This window comes from Nelumbo nucifera, chromosome 3 (assembly GCF_055504915.1).
Source record: "Nelumbo nucifera cultivar China Antique chromosome 3, China Antique-T2T, whole genome shotgun sequence".
Lineage (NCBI taxonomy): Eukaryota > Viridiplantae > Streptophyta > Magnoliopsida > Proteales > Nelumbonaceae > Nelumbo > Nelumbo nucifera.
In genome coordinates, this window is record NC_142651.1 from 46,320,609 (window position 1) to 46,339,167 (window position 18,559).

The 18,559-nt window shown below is 39.7% G+C and overlaps 1 protein-coding gene across 2 annotated transcripts in view; it reads right to left on the reverse strand.

The window, feature by feature from the left end:
• Positions 1-356: 356 nt before the first annotated feature.
• SKL2 (shikimate kinase like 2) overlaps positions 357-18,559 on the reverse strand; it is a 31,561-nt gene continuing 13,358 nt past the window's right edge. Inside the window, exons 4-9 of one of the 2 annotated variants that reach the window (XR_016084681.1) lie at positions 16,270-16,331; positions 8,323-8,389; positions 8,120-8,238; positions 2,161-2,228; positions 1,606-1,782; positions 357-808 (exon numbers count right to left, since the gene is read on the reverse strand). Coding sequence is in view for 1 of the 2 variants with exons in the window: in XM_010278521.3 (XP_010276823.1) it covers positions 705-808; positions 1,606-1,782; positions 8,120-8,238; positions 8,323-8,389; positions 16,270-16,331 (529 nt within the window). In the remaining variant the exon portion in view is untranslated. The remainder of the gene's footprint in view (positions 809-1,605; positions 1,783-2,160; positions 2,229-8,119; positions 8,239-8,322; positions 8,390-16,269; positions 16,332-18,559) is intronic. The other variant, XM_010278521.3, reaches the window with a different exon arrangement.

The following is an 18,559-nucleotide window of genomic DNA, read 5'->3' on the forward strand; positions in this document are numbered from 1 at the left end:
ATATGTACCATGCACCCCATTGTAGGCCATCTTGCCTACCTCCATTTTCAATTTGTAATTTACATTCGTACAATTAGTTCCCTAATCGAACTATCCCCCCAAAATAGTTGGTCCCTATGCACTCCTTGTCTAGTCAAGGAGTGTAAGTTGTTTCCTTATTAGAAAGCGTTTTCAAACTTATAATGGATTAAAAAGCAAAATTTTGCCTTTGGCTTTGCTTTGATTGGTATTGCTACAAAATTTTCTTGATGGTTCCAATTCCTTCAAGAAACTATTAGGTGTCGATTCCTAATAATTCCTCTAACTGCTGATTTCTGAGTACTTTTTTTCTCTCCTTTTTTCGTATCTTTCAAGTATATCGTACATTGGTTTTATTTCTGGTCTGTTTTCAATCGATAACAGTTAACAAGCTATATTTTTCTTTCTCATGGACATAAGAATTAAATAAAGCAAAATCCTCAACATGTCAACGAGTTTGTAAGATGTATCATCAATGCACACAATAATGGTACAAAAGATAGGAAGAACCCAAGCTTTTTGCAGAAAGAGCCCACCAACCATGTAGTTCCGACAATATGTCTCTGGAGACGGGTCGCTGAACTTGCAGTAAGAGCCCATAGCCCATGTGATCCAAGAGCTTGTCTACAGAGATGCACTGCCTAAATTTGTAGAAACAGTCCACCATCCATGTACTCATTCCAAAACTACTCAGGGGATAGATTAGCTCCAGCTGATGGGTCCCAACCAGGAGGTTTGATGTTTGGCCAATCACCTCGGCATCCTAATCTGATGTAGAGACTCTTCTTCCCTTTAAAGTAATAGAAAACATTAGCAGATATTTGAAAATTGAAAAACAATATTATTAGCACATGCTAGTGGCACTGGCAACTGGTGAGTTAGCCTCTCTCTCTCACACACACATACAGGATGAAGATCATTTTTCCGTTTCAATTGGTAGACCTGTTCTCGGGCCGGGCCCATTAGAATTTTGACAAAATCCCCCAATTCCGGCCCACGAACAGCTCTATCAATTGGTGAGCTTCTACCAAGATCATAACAGAAATCTCATCCCTAGGTCATCCTAACCATCTACCAACCATACAATAAATCTGTATCTATTTTGGATTCACAAACTTCACAGCCCATAAGGATTATCAAATGCTTATCAAATTGATGGTTAGGATTATCAAATGCTTATCAAATTCACAAACATCACACAAATGCTTAGATGATTAGGATTATCAAATTGAGGAAAATTAGTACTTTACCTCCTAGGCGGGATCTTTAAGTCAGCAGGAGATCAAACTACATTACTCTTATGCTGTGAAAAAACATGTTTATGAAGAAATATATAACTATGCATTAAGGGAAGAGCAGGCTCAGCCATTTCTTCCAGTTGAATAATTCTTGATACTTATTTTAGTCCAGTCAGAGACAAGCATGAGTAGAACACACAATTTGTTAAAATAATTGATCATAACTTGGATTTTTTTCACTCAATATAAACAAAAAATGGTGGAACTGAAATATACACAATTTTTTTTTTATGAATGGCTGAAATATACACAATTAGATAGTGATGTACGTCAGAAGGCGGTTGTTTACCTGGAAGCTTTTTATCAGATAGGATTAACTGTTTAAGGGCACTCAAGGAAGCCTGGGCTACGGTTTGAGCAAGAGCAGGATCCCATCCACCAAGCTTGACAACCACATCAGCATTTGAGTAGCCCTGACTTCCCTCTTGGATGTTCCTCCGAGCCTCCTCCCTTGCAGAATCTTCATCTACATTAACAAATTGTTGAAAGCAATAAAGCAGAACTCATCAGATAAGACTAATAATTTTCATTTGTAATAGTTGTAGCTAGTAAGACACTGGACTGCCATTCAATAGTCCCTACCCTGATGTCCTCTATAATAGGAGTTTACAAAGATACGTGACACCATCAAGTCCACTGGATCCTTATGGAAACCCAGAAAAAGTATGAGGAAGGCCACAAAAGGCCCACCACACCAGCAACCAGCCAAAGATTAAAGAAGCATAGCAAAAACCTCCAACCAAAGATTGATAAACCCAGCAGGGAAAAGCCAAAGAAAATCAAAACACACACACACACACACAAACACCAAAGAACAACAGCCTGACAGTCAAACAAGACTCACCCCTGCCCCTGCATAGAAGTTGCTCAGGCTATGAAAACAACCTTCCAAAAGCACCCCCGTCACCCAACCTACTGAGAAGAAACTTCATCAGTCTATAGATTATTGTTGGGAAGATAAAGTTTATGCAACCATAGTATGCCAAACTGCCAAAGAGAGACTATAGATAACAAGTACCAGTGCATCTGCCATAGCTTATGGTTTTAATAAATAGAAGGCTTCATTTGACCAATTGTGGAAGAATATTTATCCTGCCCAAAGGAGATTGTGTATTACCACACATGCTTCTCTACTTCTCGAAGAAATGCATCATTAGGCTAGAGGGACTTCGAAAAGGGTCGAGGACAGTGTACTTTTAAGAGATATCATGCAGAGGCAATTCTTGCCATGCATACCAAAGTATGAAGTGGAAATTCTGAAATAAAAATCCCTAAATACTGCTGCAAGTAGAGATAGCAATTTGACCCACCCTCGTCAGGGCTCTGACCTGCCTTGCCCCAGTTATGGTGGGTTTTTTGACTGCTGATCGGGTTTTGGGCGGGGATGGTATTTTCCCAACCCCCACCCCTGACACCAGCCCCAAACCTGCCCGACTAAAAGTCTGTGTGTAGGGGTGTCAATGGATCAGTTTTGGATTGGACCCCGTCCAAACAAAAATCAATTTGGATGGATTGGACGGACCAACAAGACGTATTGAATTGGACCAGTCCAGACTTAATGGTCAAAAGTATATATTGGATTGGATTGGACCTGGTCCATCCGTGATGAATTTATATCAGATTGGGTTGGATTCAGCCAATATCCGATCCATTGATAGAAGATAAGGTATAGGTGCCAATGGACCGGGTTTGGGTTAGAATTAATCTAAATTAAAATAAATTTGAACAGATTGGACGGTCCAGACATTGAATTGGACCAGTCCAAAATGTTCACTGGATTGGATTGGACCTGGTCCATTTATAATGAGCTCATATTGGACTGGATCGGATTGGACCAAATCTAGTCCACTTGACACCCCTATGTGTGTGTGTGTGTTATGTATGTATATCTAGAACTATATTATATTATGTAATATACTAATATATATATATATATATATATATATTGGTAATAAATAAAAAGAAAAATTTATTGATAAAAGGAAGAGTACATCAACCAAGGTGATGAGAAATCACCACAACTTAAAACTCTATAAACAACTCAAAAAGAGTAGACATCAAAGAAGAGAGAGAAATACAAGATTAACTGCTTGAAATCCACTACAAGAAAAGACCATAAAACCAACACTAGAGCCTCCTTTGAAATCCCTTCAAATTCTGGTATTATAAGCACCCAAACTATTATCCTTTTCTCACATAAAATCAATGTTTAGAATTTAGAAAACCGGGCCAGGCATAGAACTGGAAAAGGGAACGGGTTAGAGGTTCAACCAGGGTCGAACCATGATGACGTGGCATATAGATATGTACTATGGGTCATATAAATACTATATATCATATATTTTATAACTTCTGATATATTTAAATATAGTAGATAGATGGCAAGTTCCTTAATTTTTAAACCAAATGACTAGGGCTCAAGTCTCTTAATTACCTAATGGTAATTGAGTAATATATAGAAATTTGAGGTCATGGGTTCAGGTCTTACTAAATACATTTTAAAATTTCAATTGTTAAGGACCCGGGCGGTTCACAAAACTGGGACCGGTTCATTGGTTTTCCAGTTAAACCATCCGGCCAGCCGGTTTTCACCAGTTTTTGATCAAATGCAGTTATTGGGATATGAAATGAACCGGCCAAGGTCCTGGATCACGGTTCAACCAGTCCAACCAGCCAGTCCAGTTTTCTAAACACTGCATAAAATAGTGAACTCATCTCTTCTTCAACATATGATTTCAGAGATCCCTTTTGTTTCTTTCATTCCACACTTCCCAACATATGACAAAAGGAACACATTTCCAAACCATCTTTGCCTAAAAAGTTTCTTTCAGTGTAGGCCAACAAGCAAAAAATGTCTCCAGGAGACCTAGGATTCACCATACTAGATCTGAAACAGCCCAAAGACATACCAAAAAAGCTTTCAGAAAGAGCAACCAAAGCACAGATGTAGCCATTCTCCTGCACAGTTCCACACAAGTAACACCTTCCTGGCAGTTGGATATCCCTTAAGAAACTCAGAGAAATAAACCAAAAAAAACTTGCTTCTGAAGCAACACAATCCTCAGTCAACAAAACCGAGAATGCCCACCCGACCAAAAATCCCCCCAAACAGGAAACTCTAAACTAACCCTAAACATATCAAGGGCTTTCAGCACTCAGCGAGTACTGTAGCTCTAGCTCCCAAAAAGCTCCTGGTGTATTCTTCCCATCCTAAAGCCAATAAGCCCAACTTCTTACCCTCTTGGAGACCAGTTTCCAGCACCTTTTCCCCATCCACCTTTTGCTTAATTTTTCGAACTCTATCCAGTTCCACTCCCTCCTCTTCCTCTTCATCTTCACCAACTTCTGAAACATCCTCTTCCCTGACAACACCCCTTTTGAAATCTATCTAGAACTATATTATATTATATTATGTAATTACATAATATAATATAATATAGTTCTAGATAGATTTCAAAAAAAATAAAAAATAAATAAATTTGCAAGTAGGAATGGCCAGGGCAGGGCTAGGCAAATTCGGGGATCCCCATTCCCCATGGGGATGGGGATGGAATTGGGATTTCTAGCCCCATGGGGATACAGGGCGGGGTATTTTAGTTCGGGGTCGGGGACAGGGCATGCAATACTCAGCCCTGCCTCCTACCCCATTGCCATTCCTAGCTTCCAAGATGCCAGTTCCATAAAGCTAAAATTCCTAGACAATGATAGGATAAAGATAAAGAAAAAGAAATACAACTTTTCATTTCTCAAAGACAGGGATACAGAGAAAAGCATGCAGTGTTATATGTTGCCATCCTTCGTTTACAATTAGCCTTTCAACCATAGCATACCATCAAATTCAATGAAACTTTTATAATATTTAAAAGCAGTATGCTAATCATATTTACATAGAAAGTGAATTGTAATATTTAAGTGTGGTAAAAGAGAAGTGAAAAAACATAGGCCTCCATCTTGACGAAAATCTCCATTTCAATTAATTTAAGAGGTGTACGACCTATATTTGCCTAACATTTTGAGGCATGTTTAGGAATTTTTCTTGCTGCCCCAGGGGCATGTGAGAAGAGGGATTGCATATACTCCATACTAGTGTTTTAAAAGGTGTGGGAGGCGTACGCCTGGAGGCGCGTCTCCAGGCGAGGCGCTCCCAAAACGCCCTGAGGCGTTGACACCTCTGAGGCGTATGCCTCAGGTGCAAGAGGCATACACCTCTTGCGCTTTTTTCATGAGGCGTGCTAGAGGCGTACACCTCATGCACATCTGATATAAAAAGACAGAAAAAGAAAAAGAAAAAAGAAAAAAGAAAAAAGAAAAAAGAAAAAAGAAAAAAGAAAAAAAAAGGAAAGGAAAGGAAAGGAAAAGAAAAGAAAGGGAAGGGAAAGAAAAAGAAAGAGAAGAAAAAAAGAGAAAAGGAAAGGAAAGGGAAGGGAAGAAAAGATAAGGAGAAAGAAAGTGGTTTGCCCCTTGCCCCTTCGACTCCCCCAGACCCCCCGCCCCCTTTTCGATGCAGCCCAATTTGTTTTTTTGAGTTAGGGGGATCTTGCTCCGCTTCAACAAGACCCCCCCCCCCTTTGAACTAATGTTATGCATCTTTATTCTTCTTAATATAAAAGTTAAGAAAAAATGAGATCCCCCCTCCTCTTCATCCTCCTCCTAACGCCCTCCTCTTAAGAAGGCTTACGGCTCCTTGTGTTCGGGAGGCTTACGCCTCTTGCGTTCTGAACTACGCCTCACGCCTCTAGGTAGTGGAACACCTTGTGTCACGCCTCCGCGCTTTAAAACATTGCTCCATACTTAAAAGAGTATCATAGTAGTGTACATCTAGGGTATGATATTGTTTTCTTTCTTCAGCCCAAGAGGAGTGTTATTGTACTTGTACATATTTTGCTCCTCTTAATAAAACCTAATTGTGCCTTAGAATTATAGAAACTTGAATTCTAATTTTGGGTGTTCATAGGTTTCCAATACATGCATTTTTTGGGAATTTGAATCTCCACCCACTGGAGTGTTTTATGAAGTGTCGTAAGACAATTTATACAGAACCCTTGGTTCCACACTAGGATGCACTGATGAAAATTGTATGCTATTTAAAAGGATCTCTGGGACATGAATTGTTACATAGGGAAGGTGACAAATTGGAAGTAGACAGATATATAGATGCTGATTGGGCTGGCTCCATCTCTAACAGAAGGCCTACATCTTGTCATTGCACCTTGCTAGGTGGAAATTTAGTTATGTGAAAGTATAAGATATATGGTTGTTGCAAGAAAAAGTGTCAAGACTGAATATGGAACTATGGCCTATGGCTCACACCATGTGTGAGTTGGTTTAGTTGAAGCATCTTCTTCAAGAAATTGGATACACTGACTACTCTTATGAAGTTATATTATGATCACCGAGCTGCTGTCCATATAGCTTCCAGTTAAATTCTCCATGAGAGAACCAAGCACAAGAGAAATTGATTACCACTTTGTAACAGAGAAAGCCCTTGAAGGAATTATATGTAGTGTTCATGTGAAATTTGAAAATCAGTGGAAATATTTGTTTACTAAGGCTGTTTTTTTGCAGTACAATTCTGAACCAGATATGAATTTTGCACCTAGTTCAGTTCTGCATCCGTTTGTCTGTAACTATGATTTGCACTCCTACCTGATAAAAAATTTTTACTTTCTTCTCCTCCTATGTCAATTCTCTCTCATATAAAGTGGGGACCACATCATCTTGCATCATACCTCTCTCCAAAACAAATAAACCTCCTCCTACTTCCGTTCTCTTTCATATAAAGTAGAGACAACTTCATTTTGCTTCTCAAAAACAAATAAGACAAAAGGCAAATCTGAAAAAAATTTAAAGCAAAATTTACACTCAACCCTTTTATACTCCCATGCATTAACACCAGTGCAAATGAAATCCACACTGCAAACAAACTTAGTCTAAGAATTTAAGTTGGATGAGGGTGGAATACATATATAACAAGTTGAGATATATTCTCCAGCTTGAGGGGAAGTTAAGTGACATGTAAATGGGTGTTCATGTCAGTTTGTTCTGTTTTATCTTTCTATAGATCTGCCCCCAACTTAATAGGAGCATATTAGACATTTTTATATTTATAATCTAATGCAATCCTATTTATAGTAATCGACTGGGAGGGAAGAACAGCTTTTCTCCCATTCAAATCATTCCCAAACTCTTCTCCTCTCTTCTCTCCCCTGCATAGACAGCAACCAATACCATATTCTGATTTCAGAATAGTTTTAATAAAGCAGCAGGATTACATAATGTTGTGTTTGATAAGAGTGGAAAAAGTGAATGCACTGACGTGAATGAAAAACGTGTTTAATAGAAAGATGAAAACCTGGTTCGGTTGTGCACTGATAAATTTACAGTGTCTTGTTTGGTTGTGATGGGTGCAAACATGAATCTCAAGGCCGGAACCAACCTCTTTTGCATTGACCAACTTTGAGTGCAAAGTCTGTTTCCATTTTTCCAAAGCAAACTTTGATCCCATTTTGAATGCAAAAACAGTTGAAAAAAAGTACTTTCATTTTCAGTATAAAAGCACATTCTTACCAAACACCTGCAAAACTGAATCGGAGTGCAAATTCACTTTGGTTATGCATTTGCACTCCTACCAAACAGAACCTATATGACCTTAGAAAGATCGAAGCGTAGATACACTCTGGGATATAAGAACATCTTTTTATCAATGGGGAAGTTTTACAAGGTCATGAAATAAAAATAGTAAAAACTGTTTTAAGTGATGAAAAAAATAACGTTGAACATTGAAACAAAACAAACAAACTTGCCTGAAGCTTTAGATTTTGACAACCACACTGTAAACCCTGCATAAAGATGCCTCCACTTATCAGCCCTTCCAGCAGCTCCATGCCTCCCTCCTAATGTTGCAACAACAGCACGGACGTGACTGCAACATAAAGGCATGAAGCAATGTCTACAAGTTTCCTACATTTTTAAAATGATACAACAAAATTCAACCCATGGATCATACCTACTGAGGCTTTCTAATATGGCTGCTTCCAATTCTGCTACAGAATCCACCCCTTCGGACTTCACCCCTGGAAGTGATTATACTAGTTAATGCACTGCAAGATGGTTGGTACAAAGTTACCAAGCTATAGCTATAGCATGAGTAGATAACTGAAATTCATGAAGAGATAGAATGTTACAGAAATAGTTTTATTATAATTTTCTAAAAGAAACAAACTCCCCTGAGAGCATCCAACTTGTGGGAAAAAAAATGCCAAAGGTTAAGTCCATATTCAGTCTGCCTCCCAAGACCCTGGATTGTGTATGTGTGTATATACATTTTTTCATCAACCTTATTATTTAAAACTGAAAAGATTATTGTGTCATTTAGGGTAGCAATAGTAGGATGCATTCAATTAGAGAAATGGTGTTCATGCAGGCAGGTCAGTGGAGGAGATCCTTGAAGATAGAAGCAGAAAATTTCCTGTTCGAAGAGATGAGAATCAAGGGGAAGGTAAGACTGAAGGTAAGGGAAGCGAAAAAGGGTACAATATTGCTGGAAGGATTAGAAGTGATCGAGTGGCTAAGAGAGTTCATAGCTGGAGCCTGTTCAAAAGGTAAGCAGATAAACTGGCAGGATTTTAGTACGTTAGAAGGGAGAAAATATGTTGTTGAATGTAAGAGGAATAGAAAAGGCTTCTTCATAGCTTTGGCTGAATTTTTTGGTAAGGGACGAAGGCAACTGGTGTGTCTACCAACAGGAAAACAGAACCAAGGATGGGGGGAAGTTGACTGCTTGCTCAAAGAGTAGCAAATGATAAAAAAGCCTCCATAAGGGAGAAGGCATATCTCAGCAACAGCAGGGTAGAACAAGGGCCAGTGGTCATGGCAAAAACAAAAGGCCAATGCAGAATGGTGGGAGGTCTAGAGAGAGAAGAGTGGGATAGTAAGTTTGTGATACAAGCCAAGGAAAAGGTTAATGATTGGAGGAGGGTAGCTGACTTACTGGCAACCAGGTTGAAGCTGAAGAGTGTCTTCATAGTAACCCCCTTCGATAACTGTAAAGCCCTCCTAGATCCAGTAGAGAATGAATTGGAAATATCAGCTATCAATGTTCAGGCTGATTTCGGATCATTCACAGTTTTTAAATGGAATCCAACATCCAACTCCAAGGATTTATTTGTCGAAGATGGTGTGGTGGTGTGTGTAATAGGCTTTCCATTTCATCTGTGGAAACAAGAAGTAGCAGAGTCTATAGCAGTATTGTGTGGAGGAATCTTGAAATGATCTTTCTGGGGTGATCTTTATTCAGTAGCAATCCTGCTAAGTGGTGTGAAGCCAGAAGACATTCCACGAAAGGTAGAGGTATGAACAGAGGGGAGTTTTGTCTCTGTGTGGCTAGCATCTTCCATTGAAGCAGGGCTGTGGAAGGAGGCTCGTATGGTAGGAGGGGAGAAGGACGAAGAAGCATTATGTGGACTTGTGAGATTGGTTAATTCAAATGGGAAGGAATGTTTCACTAAAAAGGGCCAACAAATTCTGGGAAGCCAAAAAGCTTTGGGGCAGATGGAAGGTCAAACCTGTAGAAAGAAGAAAAGGCTATGACAAATGGCAGATCTTTTGTGCAGGTGGTGTCAGGGGAAATAGACAAAAATATACCAGTGTCTAAAGGGAAAGGGCTGAACCAGCAACCTCAGACAGGGAGGGTTGCTGGTTCAACCATTAAAACAGGGGGGTGTGATTTGTTAAGAGGTCACGTGGGAGGAAAAGACTTAGAAAATGGGCCCAATCGAGTGGATCCCTTTTCTGGTGGGCCGGAGAAGGCAACTCAAGTAAAGGCTTTAAAGCTGGATTCTTATATTACAAGTTTTGAGCCCAAGGCCCATTACAAGACAGATGGGCCAAGGGACCCTTTAAGTAAGCACGTGACTGGGAGGAGGGATGAGCTAATAGACGAAATTAAGCGTCTATCTTCTTCTACCCCAAATACCTCCTTTCGGTCAAACAGTTCAGGCGCAAAATCTCAAGACTCTCAGTCTCGAGGCTCTCTACAGTGGGTCCCATCCAACCTGGCGAACCGTCTCTCACCAGATAGGCGCAACCTGAGATACCTGAAGCCTAGTGATTTGAACAGAACAGGGTTTGAAGATTGGTTGAGTGAACAAAACAGCAGTGACGATTCTGATAGAGACGAAACTTTAAGTTTGGGAAGTCTGTCTCCGAAAAGCAACAATGATTTACTTGAAATAGAAAGTTTGCATACAAAGCTGTTGTTTTTAGAGGAAGAGATTGAAGAGGCAGGTGGCAGGTGGCAGGAAGACTAGAAATGGCGAAAAAAATGGTCCTAAAGCTGTGAAAACTCCTCTTCCCTTCGTCGAGGGAGCTGACCCTGAGTCTAATGAATTACAGGATGTTGGTGGAGGGGGACAAGAATCAGCCGTGAGGATGGATGTGGGTATTCCAATGTCGGAAACACAGAGAAAGGATCCAAGTGGGTAGGTCGTCAGGAAGTGATTCTTTCACTATGTCTACTTCACAACTTTGTCCAAAACGGGGAAAGGCCTTAAAACCATTTGTCGCCTGTCAACAACTCAACTCCAGTGATTCTAGTCCTACCCCGTCCTACCAGGTATGGGTGTCAATTCTTTTTTAGGTACTGACTTGTCTGCTATGCCTGTAACAGATATTCCAACTTCCCATCCAGGAGGTTCCAATGCAAGAGAGAGAGTGATAGTGGAAGGAGGAGAGAGGGTGATGGAAGGAAGTAGTAAGGGGGAGGCGGACAGAATTTGGGAGTTGATCTGTACAATGATGGAGGAACTAAAAAACAAGGAAGGATTCTTAGAGAGATGTTGTAGCCAAAATAAGTGTGAGCAGGGTAAAATTCTTCCTCAGACATTGGCTGGAAAGGACGGAGAAAAGAAAGAGGATGATTGTTGTATTAGGAAGGGGGGGGGGAAAGGAACAAAGAAAAAAAGATCTGAAGTGGAAAGGCTAATCTCAGACACTGAGGGAGATTTAGAATTTATTGGTAGAAGAGATAGAAGGAAGGACCTAAAATGAGGAGATTATGGCCTTTTCATGAGTTTTTGCTATTTTGTCTCGATGAAAATTATTAGCTGGAATGTAAGAGGGTTAGGGAGTGCAAGAAAGAGAAGGGTGATCAAAGACCTACTCAGAAGGGAAAAACCCGATATTGTGCTGTTACAAGAATCCAAAATGTTGGAATTAGATGGGAGATGGGTGAGGAGTTTTTGGAGGTCTAGAGGTTTAGGTTGGAGCTCGTCTCCTTCTTGGGGAGCTTCGGGGGGGATCGTAACACTGTGGAGGGAGGATGTGATGGAAGTAGTGGAAGAATTGATGCAGATTCTCATTTTCCATTAAGTGTAAGAATGTAGAGGATGGGTGTGTATGGGTCTTAACCAATGTTTATGGCCCTAATTCCTATAGAGAGAGGAATGAGATGTGGGAGGAACTATATGCAATCAAGGGGCTATGGGATGGCCCTTGGTGCCTGGGCGGGAATTTTAATGTCATTAGATTCTCTGATGAAACCAGTAATCCTTAACAGGTAATTACAACAAGCATGAGGAAATTTAATGGTTTTATTAAAGAATGTGAACTGAAGGAAATACCTCTGCTGCAAGCCAGTTACACTTGGTCCAACCTTCAGGAAACCCCTTTGTGTTCGAAGTTGGACAGGTTCTTATTTAACCTTGCCTGGGAGAATAGTTTGGAAAACTTGGTTGCTAGAGCATTACCAAGGGTCACCTCCGATCACTGTCCTATCCAGATAGGTACTGAGTTTTTTCCTATAGGACCCAAACCTTTTAGATTCGAAAATATGTGGCTCACCCATCCAAATTTTGTGAAAAAAGTGAAGGAATGGTGGGGTGAGGAGGAGAGGGGGGTAAGATGGAAGGGGATCAAGTTTCATAAGAAATTAAAAAGGTTGAAAGCCAAAATAAAAGAGTGGAATAGAGATCATTTTGGTAGAAATGAGGAGCAAAAATTGTGCCTAATCTCTCGAATAGAAAACTTGGATGTAAAGGAATCTCAAAATGGGTTGACCGAGGAGGACAGAGTGTTAAGGAGACAATTGAAAAAGGTGTAATGAGGGAAGAAATCAGTTGGAGACAAAAATCTAGACACAAGTGGATTAAGGAAGGCGATGGAAACACTAGATTTTTCCATGATTTGGCAAATGGGAGACAATGAAAGAATCTTGTGACCAAGCTAGAGATAGGAGAGGAGGTGATTACCAACCAGGATGACATAGTCAGAAAATTTGTGGACCACTTCAAATCGATTTATAGAAGACCTTTGAGTGATAGAGCAGTCGTGGAAGGGGTGGAATGGCCAAGAATTGATGGCGGAGCGGCAAGGTGGCTGGAAAGGGATTTCGAGGAAGAAGAGATTAAGAATGTTGTCTTTCTAATGGATAGATCCAAGGCTCCAGGTCCAGATGGCTTTACAATGGGTTTTTATCAAGACTGTTGGGAGGTGTTGAAAGAGGGTTTAGTTGAAGTCTTTAAGGAATTTGCAGACAATCAAATTATAAGCCCTGGAATTAATGCCACCTTTTTGGCCTTGATACCTAAGAAGAATGATGCCAAGCATCTATAAAATTCTAGCTAAAGTGCTCTCGTTGAGGATCAAAATAGTCCTCCCTTCTATCATTAGTGAAACCTAGGGGGCTTTCATTCAAGGGCAACAAATAACAGATCAGATCTTAATTGCGAATGAGTGTGTGGAGGAAATGAAAAGGTCTAGGAAGAGAGGTTTCATTTGTAAATTGGATCTTGAAAAGGCCTATGATTTGGTGGACTGGGAGTTTCTATTAGAGGTTATGTGAAACTGTGGAATTGGGGACAAGTGGTGTAGTTGGATTTTTTGGTGTATTAGCACTTGTCACTACTCTATTTTGGTAAATGGTATGGTGAGGGACTTTTTTCCAGCTTGCAGGGGTGTCAGGCAAGGGGATCCACTCTCACCCTTCCTTTTTACCTTAGTAGCTGATGTGATTAGTAGGATCATTACTAAGGTTGACAGTGAAGATGCCATTAGGGGTTGGAGAATAGGGAGACACCAAGTCCCCGTCACCCACCTTCAGTTTGCAGATGACCTAATGATCTTTTGTGAAGGAGGTTTTAGTGAAAAGGTAGCAAACCTAAACGAGCTAATCAAAGGATTTGAAAGTATTTCTAATTTGAGAATAAATTTGGAAAAGAGCTGCATAGCGGGTATAAATTTGGAGGTAGGGGAGGTCGAGGCTATTGCGGAGTGTCTTGAGTGTTCCACCTCTGCTTGGCCTATGTCATATTTAGGGCTTCCTTTAGGGGCAAATCCTAGGGAGAGTAGATTTTGGACCCCAGTGATAGAAAAGTTTGAGAAGAGATTAGCCTCATGGAAGAGGAATTATGTCTCTTTAGGAGGGAGAATTACCCTAATAAGAGCTACCTTGGCTAACTTACCTACCTATTTTTTGTCTGTATTTAGGGTACCAGTTAGGGAAGCTAGGAAACTAGAGAAGTTGATGAGAGATTTCTTATGGGAGCCGGGACAAGAAAAAAAGGATCACTTGGTTAATTGGGAAATTGTGTGCAGAAGTAAAGAAGAGGGGGGTTTGGGACTTGGGAGGGTAACTAGAAAAAATCAAGCTCTGTTATGGAAATGGTTGTGGCGATGGCCATTGGAAAGAGAGAGATTGTGGCATGAGGTGGTGGGAAGCATTCATGGGAGGTAAGAGAATGGATGGGATGCTGGTGTATCAAGACAAGCTAACCTAGCAGCACCTTGGAAGGCCATTCACAACATCCTTCCTCAATTCCTCAATTTTATCAGGTATGAAGTTTGTTCTGGCAACACTGTTCATTTTTTGGAGGATATTTGGGTAGGAGACACACCTTTAAAGGATTTGTTCCCATCGCTATTTTCTATTTCTTTGTACAAAAAAGAGGTGGTCTCAAAATTTGTCTCACCTTTGGGAATACCCTTAGATCCTACCTGGGATTTTGGGTTTCGTAGAGGACTTAGGGATGATGAAATTGAATCTCTTTGTCTTGCTTGGTTGTCTTAATCAGGTTTGTTTCGATCCCTCCAAGCCAGATAAGAGGGTATGGACTCCTAGACCCAATGGAACCTTCACTTGTGCTTCTTTCTTCAAGTCCATCTCTCAACTTTCTACTCACCAACCCTTTCCGTCAAAAGAAATTTGGTGCAAGCCAGTTCCCCAAAAAATTATGGCGTTTTGTTGGGAAGTATTCCATGGGAAAGTAAACACTCTAGATAACCTACAAAAGAGAAGACATTTCCTTTGTATTTCTCCTAATTGGTGTATCCTCTGTAAAGCTCACGGTGAGGATTGCTACCACCTATTAATATCTTGTCCCTTTTCTGCAAACCTTTGGGCTTGGCTACTTTCGTTGTTTGGGAGTAGTTGGAGTCTACCGGCAGAAGTTCACATGCTCTTCAACCATTCTACCTTTTATTGGCCTACAACAATAGGGAGAATTATGTGGAGATGTGTTCGTGATGCTTTGATTTGGACTCTTTGGGAAGAAAGGAATATTAGAATTTTTCAAGAAAAGGAAAGGAACAGTCAAGAATTGAAAGACTGTGTGTTAAATAGGGCAATACCTTGGCTGAAGACCTTGGAAATCTTTCATCAATTCTCCTTTAATGACCTTTGGAGAAATTGGTCAGCAGTAGCGAGGTGTTCATCTCTAAAGGACAAATCAATTACAAGCTGGTCTCCTCCATCTGAAGGCTCACTGAAGTTGAACTTTGATGGAAGTAGCATGGGTAATCCAAGATTATTCGGAATGGGGGGTGCTTTGAGAAATGAGAAGGGAGAGATTTTGTTGCTCTACTCAGGTCCCTTGGGAATTGGGGACTCCATCAGGGCAGAACTTTTAGCTGTTGTACAAGGGGTGCAATTTGCAAACCAGCTGGAGGTACAACACCTAACAATCAAGGGGGATTCCAAAGTAGTGGTGGGTTGGTTGAAAAATCCTGAAGAGGCTATGTGGCGTTACAAGAATGAAATGAAGAAATTTAGTTGGTTGACAAGGAATATGTTGGTCACTGTACAGTGGGTGGGGAGATCAGCAAATACTTTGTTAGATGTGTTAGCTAAGCAAGGGGTAAATAGGGAAGAATTGTATTGGGCTCAGTTGTGATTCTTGCTTTTCTTTCCTAGTTTACTTGTAAGATTCAAGGAGGGGCTGCAGCTCGCGCCTCTCCCTGGGATGTTGTATGAACTCACTCTAAATCTGCTTCTGAATTAATAAATTTAACTAGTCAAGTGTTCTACTTGCGCCAATGCTTCGGAAACATCAACATTACTAGACCTATTGAACCCTCACGGTGGAGGCGTAGAAAAGAATCAGGTTTGCTCTAATACTAAATTTGTTATTCAACAAACAGGTTAATGTATTATAGGGCCAATGAATGGAATTGAAGAATTTCAGGGTTTCACTATTAGAACAGACTAGGATTTCAAGAAAAGGAAAAAGGCAAGAAATAATGAAAATAAAATGTCTTATCAGAGAGTGTGAATATTCTACAAATTTTGAATGGATTTGAGAATTTATAAGGGAGTTATAAACCAAAAGAAAAAAAATAAACACAATCTAGACAGCATAAATGGGTTGGTCGGCCAATCAAGGATTCAAAATTAAAGCTTGTGATTAGGTTTGTAAAATTCAAGAATTCTGCAGGACTTGTATGCAAGAACATGAAGAAACTAAATATGAATTCAATACAACCAAATAAACTTGAGAAATTCAAAGTAAAAACTTTCTCCAAAATGTGTTTATGATGATTTAGAGTTACTTTTCTTGCTAGTATATTTTCTCTTGCAGCTTTTAGTCATGTGTGCAATATATGGGTGTCTAAGAGGTTCATAAGGAAAAATAACTGCATTATCAAGACCACTGAGCAGAATCAGACATCAAATCATACTCACATGAATCAACATCTTGTTTTGAAAATTCTTCCAGCAATTCACCTGTATTAAGTGGAGTATACCTGCAAATGATATAGACCAAATTCTTCCAATATATTAATCAACCAGACTTCAGAATCATGAGATCTAGAAGGACATGAATATAAAGAAAAGGTGATCAGTGATTCAGTATTTCACTCCAAAAGAAATGAATATTTTTCCTGATAAGGCAGCCCTACTTCTATAAGTTAACAAAAAGAACTCGTGTATCAGTGGTGAATATGATTAACATGGACAAAGATAACTGATATTTGAGATAGTCAAATAACAATATGAGGAGTTGCACTGTGCCACATTAACCAAGAAAATAACAATACACCTGTTGGTGTGAAAATTTTAATAAATTCTCATGCAACATAATTCACTCAATCAAGTGATTGAGTTTTTATTATTTTGGGTAAGGCCCATTCAGGGAATCATACGGATTGTTCCCCTTAACTACATCTCCACAAGAAAGTAGAGAACACATTTTGATTCTGACTTGGAGAAATGAATGCATAGAACAAAAGAAAAGAACCATAGGGTACTTAAAAAGAACTTTTCATTTGTTTTTCTTTTCCATCAAGTGTACAATAATGAGAAGAAAGAATAAGAAAATACAATTGAGAAACTATACAGCAATACATTTCTCTTTTCTTTTTAATACAAAGAAAATTTCCTCCTCACTCCTTTCTTCCCAATAAGTTGTAGTCAATCAAATGAAATTCTAATTGTAGACAGCCTTAATCCTTGGATTTTTGCATACAAAAAGGGAAGTGTAGTCAATCAAACTGAATATTTGATTGTAGATGGTTTTCATCCCTCTGCTCTTCATTTTCATTTGAATGGAACCATAACCAGCCTTCGAGAATTAGACTGTAGACGGTTTAATCCCTAACTTTGTCTTGAAAGAGGGACCATAATCAACCAAGTAGAGACAACTGGTTGTAGATGATTTATTTCCCTCTACTATTCATTTTCCTTTAAAGGGAACCATAATCAGCCTTCGAGAATTAAACTGTAGATGGTTTCATCCCTAACTTTGTCTTGAAAGAGGGACCATAATCAATCAAGTAAAGGAACCTGGTTGTAGATAGTTTATTTCCCTCTATTTCCTTTCTCAAAAGTAAAAATAAAAGAGAGAGAGAAAGAAGGATACATAGCAAAAGACATAAGTAGGAAGTATTCACAGAGAGGACTTTCCTTTTTCTACCTGTATTAGTGAGACTTTTCCTTCCTTGCCTTCCCTTGAGCACTTCTCTTTTCTTCTCTCCTTACCTTCGCTTTTCTTAAGAATCTCTTGTGAAAATTTTCTCCGAAGAGTCTCCCTGTGTCTCTAGCTTCCCTTTAAGGAGCTTAAATAGGGAGTGGGGTAGTTATGTAACTACCTCCTCCTCCTAGGTGAAGGACACCTGTCCCTCCCACTTAAAGAGAGGGAACTCTCATACGGGATACTTTTTTATAGTTTTAATGATTTGGCTAGAAGACTGTAAAGAGACTGGGCCGAATGGGCCCAAACAGCTACTTGTGTGATATCCTTTACTTTTATCTTTTATTTTATGTTGATGGGCCTCACTTAATGGGTCTGTTATTTGTTCTTGTTTTATTTTCTTTATGTAATTGCCAAGTTGGCCGCCCACTTAAGGGCATACTTGTCGTCATTATTTTTTAGAGATTAATAAAATAGGGTTAGAGGAGAAGGGTGAATTATTCGACTTCTTCTTCTCTTACCTCTTCTCTTCGACATACACAGCTCTTGCACTATTATTCAGATCTGATTTGCACTGTTAATTACTGATTTTAAACCTGATATTAGAATACTGATTCACATCTTGGTATCAGAGCGGGTATAGTTCTTCTTTCTTCTTTTTCTTCGTTCCTGTACACTCTAAAATCAAGAGAGTATATGGAGAGATAGGTTCTCTATAGTATAGAGAATCACTTGCCTAGTTGGTAGAAGGGTTTGGAGATTTAAGTTCTGGCCGAATTTTGCCAAGAAGTGATGTTGTTTTGCTGCTGCCTGAAACCCTAGCCAACTAGAAATTTTCGAGGTTACCAGGAAAGGTGAAGCTTGGGTGTGGCGCTCTGTGCTTGGAAGGTGTCTTGTGACTGCTAAAGGAGGGCGGTTCAGGTTAGAAAGAGTTTGGGTCAGTCTGGTTGGTGCGGCACCATCTTCTCTCTTCCTCCCATCTGCTGGACGGAGCAAAACCCTAGTTTTTCAAGCACCCTATTTCTGGTTTGACTTCAAGTAAGTTTGCATAGTTAAAATTTC